The sequence below is a fragment of the Equus quagga genome, chromosome 8 (assembly GCF_021613505.1).
Source record: "Equus quagga isolate Etosha38 chromosome 8, UCLA_HA_Equagga_1.0, whole genome shotgun sequence".
Lineage (NCBI taxonomy): Eukaryota > Metazoa > Chordata > Mammalia > Perissodactyla > Equidae > Equus > Equus quagga.
Genome location: NC_060274.1, coordinates 29,864,196 through 29,876,250, shown reverse-complemented (window position 1 = coordinate 29,876,250; position 12,055 = coordinate 29,864,196). Strand labels below are relative to the sequence as shown.

The 12,055-nt window shown below is 38.2% G+C and overlaps 1 protein-coding gene across 1 annotated transcript in view; it reads left to right on the top strand.

Moving 5' to 3' along the window:
* Window positions 1–7,023, top strand: part of SLC26A5 (solute carrier family 26 member 5) — a 50,048-nt gene extending 43,025 nt beyond the window's left edge. The window contains exons 18-20 of the mRNA XM_046669848.1: window positions 2,784–2,984; window positions 3,864–3,918; window positions 4,976–7,023. Coding sequence (XP_046525804.1) covers window positions 2,784–2,984; window positions 3,864–3,918; window positions 4,976–5,160 — 441 coding nt within the window. The 3' untranslated portion in view covers window positions 5,161–7,023. The remainder of the gene's footprint in view (window positions 1–2,783; window positions 2,985–3,863; window positions 3,919–4,975) is intronic.
* The last annotated feature ends 5,032 nt before the right edge of the window (window positions 7,024–12,055 follow it).

The window sequence follows — 12,055 nt, the reverse complement described above, 5'->3', positions numbered from 1 at the left end:
TTTGTATGTTAAAGATACATACTAAGGTCAGTTATGAGAATGCTTCTGAAATAAGTAGTGATAGGAGCCCAGGGAAACATGGTTTTAAACACAGTGCCTTAATAAGTTTTACCATTAGTACCTTGTCATAGATTCATTTGGCTGATAGTAAAAAAAAAACTCAAAGCCTGGTTTTTTTGTTTGTTTGGGGTTGTTTTGTTTTTTTTGTATTAGCACTTTTTTTTTAATTGAGGTTATAATAGTTTACAATATTGTGAAATTTCAGTTGTACATTATTATTTGTCAGTCATCGTATAGGTGCATCCCTTTAGCCTTTGTGCCCCCCACCTCCCTTCCCCCTGGTAACCACTAAATAGTTCTCTTTGTCCATGTGTTTGTTTATCTTCCGCATATGAGTGGAATCATGCAGTGTTTGTCTTTCTCTATCTGGCTTATTTTGCTTAACATAATACCCTCAAGGTCCATCCATGTTGTTGTGAATGGGATATTGTTATCATTTTTCATGGCTGAGTAGTATTCCATTGTGTATATATATATATATATATATATATATATATATATATATACCACATCTTCTTTATCCAATCATCAGTTGGTGGGCACTTGGGTTGCTTCCACGTTTTGGCTATTGTGAATAGTGCTGCAATGAACATAGTGGTGCATAAGTTTCTTTGAATTGCTGATTTCAAGTTCTTTGGATAGATACCCAGTAGTGGGATGGCTGGGTCACGTGGCATTTCTCTTTTTAGTTTTTTGAGAAATCTCCATACTGTTCTCCTTAGTGGCTGCACCAGTTTGCATTCCCACCAACGGTGTATGAGGGGTTGCTTTTCTCCACATCCTCTCCAACATTTGTTATTTTTTGTCTTGGTGATTATAGCTATTCTGACTCGAGTAATGTGATATCTTAGTGTAGTTTTGATTTGCATTTCCCTAATGACCAGTGATGTTGAGCATCTTTTCATGTACCTATTGGCCATCTGTTTATCTTCTTTGGAGAAATGTCTGTTCATATCCTCTGCCCATTTTTTCATCAGGTTGTTTAATTATTTGTTGTTGAGTTGTGCAAATTCTTTATATATTATGGAGATTAACCCTTTGTTGGATATATGATTTGCAAATATTTTTTCCCAGTTGGTGGGTTGTCTTTCATTTCAATTCTGTTTTCACTTGACTTGTAGAAGCTCTTTAAAAGTCTGATAAGTCCCATTTGTGTATTCTTTCTATTGTTTCCCTTGTCCAAGAAGACATGGTATCCGAAAAGATCCTTTTAAGACGGATGTCAAAGAGTGTACTGCCTACATTTTCTTCTAGAAGTCTTATGGTTTTAGGTTTTACCCTCAAGTCTTTGATCCATTTTAAGTTTATTTTTGTGAATGGCATAAGAGAATGGTCTACTTTCATTCTTTTACATGTGGCTGTCCAGTTTTTCCAATACCATTTGTTGAAGAGACTTTCCTTCTTCCATTGTATGTTCTCAGCTCCTTTGTCGAAGATTAGCTGTCCATAGATGTGTGGTTTTATTTTTGGGCTTTCAATTCTGTTCCATTGATCTGTGTGCCTGTTTTTATACCAGTACCATGCTGTTTTGATTACTGTAGCTTTGTAATATATTTTGAAGTCAGGGATTGTGATACCTCCAGCTCTGTTCTTTTTTCTCAGGATTGCTTTAGCAATTCAGAGTCTCATTGCCCCATGTGAATTTTAGGATTCTTTGTTCTATTTCCATGAAGGGTATCATTGGGATTCTGATTGGGATTGCATTAAATCTGTAGATTGCTTTAGGTAATATGGACATTTTAACTATGTTTATTCTTCTAATCCATGTGCATGGAATGTCTTTCCATCTCTTTATGTCTTCATCAGTTTCTTTTAGAAAAGTCTTGTAGTTTTCATTGTACAAGTCTTTCACTTCCTTGGTTAAATTTATTCCAAGACATTTTATTCTTTTTGTTGCAATTGTGAATGGAATTGTGTTCTTGAGTTCTCTTTCTGTTAGTTCGTTATTAGAGTATAGAAATGCAACTGATTTATGTGAGTTGATTTTGTACCCTGCAACTTTGCTGTAATTGTTGATTATTTCTAATAGCTTTCTGATGGATTTTTTAGGGTTTTCTATATATAAAAACGTGTCATCGGCAAACACTGAAGTTTCACTTCTTCATTGCCTTTTTGGATTCCTTTTTTTCTTTTTCTTGCCTAATTGCTGTGACCAAAACCTCCAGTGCTATGTTGAATAAGAGTGGTGAGAGTAGGCACCCTTGTCTTGTTCCTGTTCTCAGAGGGCTGGCTTTCAGTTTTTCCCCATTGAGTATGATGTTGGCTGTGGGTTTGTCATATATGGCCTTTATCATGTTGAGGTACTTTCCTTCTATACCTATTTCATCGAGCAGTTTAATAGATGTTGGATCTTGTCAAATGCTCAAAGCCTGGATTTGTTGTTCAGGTTTATGGTAACTTGCAGTCTGTCATGCTGAAGTGAATGAACTATTTTAGAAGTTAGGAGAAAATGGATATGATGACCAAGGAGAGTAGATTTCATTGAATTAAAAAAAAAAAAACAGAGGAGGAAGAGATGAAAAGAAACTGAGCTCAAGTTGAATATTATGTACGCATCCTTTTTTTGTCACATTACAAGGCTGGGATATGGCAAATATTTTAGAAGAGATCTGGTATAGTCAGTAGCTTGAGAATATAAGGACTAACTTTCCCTTGCAAATCTCTCTCAGAACCAAAATGTGAGTTGTTCATAGAATTCTGGTTTGGTTTAATTTTTGACATAGGATGCAGAAGTAGATGGAGAAGATGGCACCAAGCCTGAAGAAGAGGATGATGAAATAAAATTTCCCCCAGTAGTCACCAAGAGGACATTTCCTGAAGAACTGCAAAGATTTATGCCCCCAGGAGATAATATCCACACCATCATTCTAGATTTTACACAAGTCAATTTTATTGATTCTGTTGGTGTGAAAACTCTGGCAGGGGTAAGCATCATCTTAAACAGGTCATTTAATATCTCCGTGCCTAGTTTCACTGTCAGTAAAATCAGAGAGTTGAACTAGGGTCCCTTTGCAACTTTTTTTATTTTATTTTTGGTGAGGAAGATTGGCCCTGAGCTAACATTTGTTGCCAATGCTCTTTTTGCTTGAGGAAGATTGTTGCTAAGCTAACATCTGTGCCAATCTTCCTCTACTTTTTGTGTGTAGGACACTGCCACAGCATGGCTTGATGAGAAGTGTGTAGGTCCGTGCCCAGGATCCGAACCTGTGAACCTGGGCCACTGAAGCACAGTGCACAAACTTAACCAGTACGCCACCAGGCTGGCACCCCCTTTTCAACTTTTAAAATTCTTTTTTGGTGGTGTTATTTCCAACTTTTGCTTATGGAAAATTTCAAAAATATACAAAAGTAAAGAGCATACTATAATGAACCCCCCTGTAACTCTCACTCAGCTTCAACAATTCCCCAGTTTGGGTCAGTCTTGTCTTGTTCCTTCCCCACACCCACTTTCCCCTTCTCTCATTTTGAAGCTCATCCAAGGCATCACATCGTCTGTAAATATTTCAGTATATATCTCTATAGGAAGACTCTTTTCAAAATCGTTACCGTAATACGTTTATTACACCTACATAAAATTTAACAAGAATTCTTTGATATCCCTAATCATCACTGTCCCTATAAAAATCAAAAGAAATACAAAATTATTTTTAAATGATTAGCTCAAAAATGCAGAATTATGGAAGCACAGTAGCTCAAGTGAACGAACTAGAGTGTCTTGTATCACTAAATACGCATTGATAGAAAGAGACTGGCATCTGGCAAAGAGTCAAGAGAAACTAAACTTTATTTCAACATTATTACAGATTGTAAAGGAATATGGAGATGTCGGTATTTATGTGTATTTAGCAGGATGCAGTGGTGAGTACCCTTCTAGAATGGGAAGAAGTTTTAACATTTTGGTTCTGTTTTCCTTTTCATAATAACTGCATTTGGAAACGTTTTCCCTTAATTTTAGTTTTTGGTGAAAACGGAAATTGTTCTTCTGAAAAATCCCTCTAAAGCTAGCTTTGAAATTAGCCACTTGCAGGTGGTGACATTACCAGGTTACTTGTGGCAGGCCTCCTGAAATGGAGTTGGAGGAGAGGAGCTAATAAACCGTTGTTCTAGGCTGGTATATTTTTTAGTAATTATTTAATGGCTGCCATAAACATATTATAGTTCTATAAAGGCACTCAGGTTTTTCCATGCAACGGTTTTGGAATACGTCGCCTGCTATTTTGGTTTTATATTCAATTCTGGTTAAAACACTGTTTGAAAATGAAATTTACATAAAGACATGACATTTCACCTGCCAGAATAGTAAAAATCAAACATGTTTGGCCACGTGCTCTGTAGGTGTGCTGGGGGAGGTCAGGCGCTCAGACGCCGCTGGGGGCGTGCTAGAGGGGATGGCCTCTGTGGCAGCTTTCAGAAGCACACGTGCATTTACCTGTCACCCAGCAAATCGGCAGTGTGCTGCACGCCTTCAGAATGACACACGGACATGGGTAATCACAGGACTGTCTGTGAAAACAAAGAGCTGGAGAAAACCCAAGTGCCAAAATAGGGGATCTGTTAACCTGGGGTACATCTACACAATAGAATACCAGGAGTGGTAAAAAAAATTCAGTAAAAAGATCGTTAAAAAAAAAATCGAGAATAATATATATAGTATGCTATCTTTTGGGTAAAAAAGGGGTAAATAAGAATATATATTGACATTTACTTATATTTGCATAAACAAATACTGAAAGAATATACAAGAAAATAGTAAAAGTAGCTTCCTGCAGCTGGGCGTGTGATGTCATGGGGACAGAGATTGGAGTCAGACTTTTTACTGTATGATTTTAATATTTGAACTATATGAAAGTTATACTTTTTTTTTAATGTTCAAGTCTGACAGAGTGTGGACTAATTTTCTTTTCTTCTTTTATAGCCCAAGTTGTGAATGACCTCACTCAAAATCGATTTTTTGAAAACCCTGCCTTGAAGGAGCTGCTGTTCCACAGCATCCACGATGCAGTTCTAGGCAGCCAAGTTCGAGAGGCGCTTGCTGAACAGGAAGCCTCGGCTCCCCCTCCCCAGGAGGACTCGGAGCCCAACGCCACTCCCGAGGCCTAGAGGGGCCCAGAGGGAGGGTGAGCCTCTCCTGCGATGACTAATTCACACGTTCTAAATACTAGACAATAGGTTTTTTCCTAAGGGTAAATCCTAGTACTCAAGGCTTGCTTTGGAGGGTGAATGACGTGTAGCAAGATGTATCTCACTTGTGTTTTTTTAATTGAATATTTCAAAGATAAATTGGCCTCTTGCCTGCATTTATCGTGCAGTGACATTTCTGCCACTTTTAGTCTTACCTTGTCATCCGAGCCCTTAAGAATTTATGTCCTTTAAGTACTTTACCTACAAATAAGATACGCTGTCACCAGATGGGTACTGGTTCCTCGCCTTTGTACTTGGTCTGTAATCAGAGTAATCTAACAGAGGGGGCACACCCACAATTCTCTAGAAGTTCTTTAAAAATAACCTTATTATAGAAGCAATGTAAGTGCATTGCAGAAAATGAGAAAAAATAGACAAGTGAAAATAAGGAAATAAGAACATTAGATTGCCACCACTTAAAGATTACTGCAAACACCTTAATGCATATCCTTCCAGATCTTTTTCTGTGCATATATATTTACATCTTGTAAGCAAAATAAGGTGATACTCTACATAGCATTCTGTAACCTATTTTTTTTTCAGTCAAACGATCTCCACTTTCTCATTCCAGAACATTTTTACCTCAGACCATATTCAAATTTCCCCACTTGTCCCCAAATTTTTAGTTGGTTTGTCTACATCTGGTCATGTCCCTTAAGTCTGTCTTAATCTAGCACAGTCCCTTTTTTGATGACATTGACTGGTTAAAGAGACTGGGGCAGTTGTCCCGTAGCATCTCATCTTGCGAATGTGTCTATTTTCTCTCTCAAGGTTTTAGTTAGCTTGTCTCTTTATTCCCTGAATACTTGTAATCCATAAGGTATATCTAAAGGCATCATGGATTTGAATAAAACACTTTCTGCTGGAATATATCACAGATGAGACACATGCTTCAAATCACATCACATCAGAAAACAGACTGTCTAGTTGACCTACCATTAACGGTGCTAAGATAGATCACTGGGTTAACGTGTCAGCGTAAGCCCCCATTACGTCTTCTTTGTGACCAGTGGTTATCTGTGGGGGGGTTCCTTTGGCACTCAGCGAATGCCCAGTTCCCCAGTGGCCATTCACCCAGGGGTTTTAACAACTAGTGATAATCCTTGCCTAAATCAGTACGTTCTTTAAGGTTTGTGAATTTTTTTTCCAATTCTCTCATTTCTTCTGCATTTACTAGTTGATGTTTACTTCCATGTTTACTTCCTCACCTTGAGCTATTTGGTCATCTTTAAATACACTTCTTACTGGAAAGGCAGGTTAAATGTTTTATTTTTATCCATTTAATTATCAACTTCAAAGGAAGGAGTTGGTTTAATAGATGGTGATAAATTAGGTTCTTTTAGATTTCTCTTTTTTGGTATAATTATAGACTCAAGAATTTTTATAGTTTTAATGTGTTTCAGTCCATTATAGGTATTCTTTTTGGTACTCAAACTGTTAGACTTGTCGCTAGTAGGCCCCTAGAAGTTTTGTTATTGTCGCTGATAGTGAGATAGCCCTAAAGACCATGTATTTAAGAAAGCTAACTCCGAGGTGCAATTTATATATCTTCCTTAGAAGTCCCTAAGAGTTATCAGTTAATTCTGCATCAAACTCACTTTTAAGCCTATGAGTGAGTAAAATGCTGATTTCAAGCATTCTTTATATTTGTTCAAAAGGAGTGAGGGAGACTTTTCAGCCAATCTGTCATTGAAAGTTCTTCTCTTGTAGTTCCAACCGCCAGCTCACTGTAAATCGGAGCACAAGTGTCAGCCAACCTGCCTGAAGCCTCCGCTGCTAGGATTTCCTGCTAACAGTCAGTGTGTCTCTTTTCTGTGTCTTCTTTTTTTTTTTTTTTAAATAAGTATGGACAAGTTTTTAAAGATTTTACTTTTCCTTTTTCTCCCCAAAGCCCCCCAGTACATAGTTGCATATTTTTAGTTGTGGGTCCTTCTAGTTGTGGCATGTGGGACGCCACCTCAGCATGGCCTGACAAGCAGTGCCATGTCCATGCCCAGGATACGAACCAGCGAAACCCTGGGCTGCCGAAGCAGAGCGCGCAGACTTAACCACTTGGCCACAGGCTGGCCCCTCTATGTCTTCTTACTGAGTCCTTGTTTTGGTTTTCATGAAGAAAATACTGCCAGCAGAAAAGTGGTCAGATCCCAGGACAGACCTGTGTTAGCACGGGTCTCCTTGAAACCAGGCCCTCTGGTGTGTGTGCTTCAACTCCTGTCAGGTTTCTCGGTGACTTCACTAATTTAATTCAAAGCAGACCCCTCCTTTCCAGCCCATCCTTTCCCTAGGTCTGGAGTGAAAATGGATTGGCATCCAGTTATTTCCTTTGCAGTCAGCACACGCAAGATCAGATACATCTGCATTCTGACAGACTGCCTTCTGAAAGAGCTTGTAGTTGTAGCACCTCAGCCTGCACTAGAACCTTCTGTCAAAGGGCACGCATCGTTTCAGCCGTTCAAGTGGATCCTAAGATTTTAAACGTTATAAAAGATTTCATTGCATAGTCTTTAGCACTAGTCTTTGACATATGCTTTACACACAGCAGATACTCAAGTCCTAGTTATTGATACAGTGTACAGAAAAAGTGTGTCTATACCCTACGAATTTGTATTAAACCTGTTCTTTAATTTTTAACCTGTTTTCAATAGAATTCTACCATGTACATAAAAAGCACTTAAGTCTTACTGAAGGGAAATATATTTTTGTTTCAGCATGTCTCTGAGAAAGTGCATTTCAGAATATATCTTATCTATATGTAAATATGTTGAAATGTTTTACTTAGAATTATTTCATATAATGGAAAATTTCCTGACTTTTTTTACTTAGGTCATTTTGTCTCTACCTTCTTTCTGGACCTTAGTAGCTGCTAGAATATGCCTTTTTATGTGTTTTTCAGCTCTGGTTCAAATACAAGTTCTTAGTGTCCTATCAAATGGGGCACAATCCACATTGATAGATACAGGGACTAGAACTAGCCTTATTTTGTGGCAGAATGGGAGAGAGCCCTGTTATCAGGAAGGTCGCATATAGAGAAGCCCTTTCTTTCTCAAATCCTGTGCCACAACAGTGGTTGATCTCTGCCTCGTGGACGGATGGAATATGTTTGAGAACAATTGTGAACCTGGACCCAGGAAACTCCGAATTCATGTCATAGGCATTGACTGTATAATCATATGGCGGCAGACAGTGGGATCCTGATGGCCAGGCTCATCTGCAGTGGAACTCAGAGAAACAGTGAAGGACATGAATTCTCTGCAAGCACTGGGAGTAAGGAGCTCATTTTGTAGTTTTCAGGTAACATCTAAAATACCCACTCTGTGTAGTTTGATCCCGTATCCTTACCTGTTTAACAGAGGCACCGCCTGCCTCTAGTGGTACATTTTGAGAAAGTGAGTCTGCCCTCACGTGTGCATGAAGGAGGGTAGAAACCCAGAGACTCTGCTCTGGAGTGGGTGGGGGTTTCCTGTGTTTTAGGGAGTGGGGAAGGGCGGGGGGTGTGGGTGCCTTTGTGTGGGGATGGGAGAGGGAGAGGGAAGGCAGGGGATGTGGTGGGGAAGGCTGTATCTGTTGTCTGCCCCTTTAAAGGCAGTAAATCAATTTAAATTCTAAAGTCAGACAAGACATCGTTGGTGGGAGCCTGTATGCTCTACTGAGTGCAAAATGCTGTTGGTCCTTTTTAGGGTACCTTTCAGGAATGCTTTTAGGATTCAGTACGTTTAGATTCTTGATAATATGGTTTGAGTGCCGATAAAAGTTGGTTTGAGAACTGATAAAACTATTGTCTAATTCTTCAAACATAAAGCCAACCAAAATGCCTGCAATGGTTTCAAAACCCCTCAAATCCCAACAACGAAATGTTCAAAAGCTAGCAATGCAACAGGTAATCTGCCTGCCTGACTTGGATTCAGTCAAGTTTGAGCATCTCAAAAATCCATCTTACCTTTGAAAAGGCTAACCAGGTTTTTCATTGTTCTGGTGGATCACATTTTACTGTATCTAACAGATGAACCTGAGCTTTGTGGAAATTAAATTTTTATAAATCTATTCACATTGTAAAATGTTTTTAAAAAAGTATTTTTTAAAGCACCACTACAGTGTTTTCTAAAGTCCTAAGCCATTTGTATTCTGATCTGTCAACCCCCTGATATGCATAAACATACATGTACTTCTACACACATACACACATGTAACTTCACGCACACACACATTCTAGGTGGAGGGAAGTTACTGGTGAATATTTATCTTTTTACATAGGGTACAAACATGCTAATCTAGATAGTGTTGATGCCATCAACATACACAGCCCGCGGGAAGAAACACCCAAATTTTTCAAATAATTCATTGTACACTTGATGTGTGGCCAGTTAGATTTTCATCACGTAACTGAGATGTCGAGATTATTCAGAGCCTGTTAGGCCCGAATGAGTGCAACATATGCTATGAGTTGTCTCCAATTGATGTATGTGACGTAAGAGTGTGCTCTAAATGCTTACACACCTCTGTAGTCATTCGCTGGAGTCTCTGTTGTTATAAGCATAACCTGGCAATGGTCCGCTCTACCTCATACCTCAGGAGAGACCAGGGCAGGCTTAGAAAAAAGTTCCTGATCTATTTCACAAAAATGAAAAGAAAGAAAGGAGTTGGTTGGATTTTATGAATGAAGGGCTTTAATAATTCTGCTTGAAAACTTTCATATTTTAAATATTTCATTGCAACACTTAGAGGATTTTCTATGTTGTCAGCTTTTTCTTTTGTGAATTAAATTGCATCCAGCTGTCACTATTTTGCATTACCTATTTATGAATACTGAACTGCAATAAAAATATTCTTTACTGTGCTTGGGTCTCAGTATCTGGGGGTGGGCTTACTGTGTTGGAAGAGGGGAGGGGATTCAGTAGTAGCTGCACAAGAAGTAATTTTAAAGAGGTATGTTGAGGATTTTTTTCCTTTTTTTAAAAATTTTTTATTGAGTTAATGATAGGTTACAATCTTGTGAAATTTCAGTAGTATATTATTGTCTGTCAGTCGTGATGTAGGTGCAACCCTTCACCCTTTGTGCCCACTCCCCATCCCCCCAGTAGCCACTAATCTTTTCTCTTTGTCCACAGGTTTAAAGTCCTCATATGAGTGGATTCATACAGAGATTGTCCTTTTCTATCTGGCTTATTTAACTTAACATAATTCTCTCAAGGTCCATCCATGTTGTTGCAAATGGGACGATTTAGTTCTTTTTTACGGCTGAGTAGTATTCCATTGTATATATATATACCACATCTTCTTTATCCAATCATCTGTTGATGGGCACTTAGGTTGCTTCCACATCTTGGCGATTGTAAATAATGCTGCAATAAACATAGGGGTGCATAGAACTTTTGGAATTGCTGACTTCAAGCTCTCTGGATAGATACCCAGTAGTGGAATAGCTGGATCATATGGTAGTTCTATTTTTAATTTTTTGAGGAATCTCCATACTGTTTTCCATAGTGGCTGCACCAGTTTGCATTCCCACCAGCAGTGTATGAGGGTTCCTTTTTCTCCACAACCTCTCCAACATTTGTAAGTAGTTGTTTTAGTTATTTTTGTCATTCTAATGGGTGTAAGATGATATCTTAGTGTAGTTTTGATTTGCATTTCCCTGATGATCAACAATGATGAACATCTTTTCATGTGCCTATTGGCCATCCGTATATCTTCTTTAGAGAAATGTCTGTTCATATCTCCCGCCCATTTTTTGATTGGGTTGTTTAATTTTTTGTTGCTGAGTTGTGTGAGTTCTTTATATATTATGGATATTAAGCCTTTGTCGGATGTATTACTTGCAAATATTTTTTCCCAGTTAGTGGGGTTTTTTTTGTTTCAATCCTGTTTTCATTTGCCTTGAAGAAGCTCTTTAGTCTGATGAAGTCCCATTTGTTTATTCTTTCTGTTGTTTCCCTTGTCTGAGAAGACATGTGGTCTGAAAAGATCCTTTTAATACTGATGTCAAAGAGTGTACTGCCTACGTTTTCTTCCAGAAGACTTATGGTTTCAGGTCTCAGCTTTAGGTATTTGATCCATTTTGAGTTTATTTTGGTGAATGGTGAAAAAGAATGGTCAACTTTCATTCTTTTACATGTGGCGTTGCAGTTTTTCTAGCACCATTTGTTGAAAAGACTTTCTTTTCTCCATTGTAGGCCCTCAGCTCCTTTGTCAAAGATTAGCTGTCCACAGATGTGTGGTTTTATTTCTGGGCTTTCAATTCTGTTCCATTGATGTGTGCACCTGTTTTTGTACCCATACCATGCTGTTTTGATTACTGTAGCTTTGTAGTATGTTTTGAAGTCAGGGATAGTGATGCCTCCAGCTTTGTTCTTCTTTCTCAGGATTGCTTTAGCAATTCGGGGTCTTTTGTTGCCCCATATGAATTTTAGGATTCTTTGTTCTATTTCTGTAAAGAATGTCATTGGGATTCTGATTGAAATGGCACTGAATCTGTAGATTGCTTTAGGTAGAATGGACATTTTAACTATGTTTATTCTTCCAATCCATGTGCATGGAATGTCTTTCCATCTCTTTACATCATCATCCATTTCGTTCAGAAAAGCCTTGTAATTTTCATTGTATAGGTATTTCAATTCCTTAGTTAAATTCACCCTGAGGTATTTTATTCTTTTTGTTGCGATTGTGAATGGTATTGTGTGCTTGAGTTCTTTTTCTGTTAGTTCGTTATTAGCGTATAGAAATGCTACTGATTTATGTAAATTGGTTTTATACCCTGCAACTTTGCTATAGTTGTTGATTAATTCTAAAAGTTTTCCAATGGAGTCTTTGGGGTTTT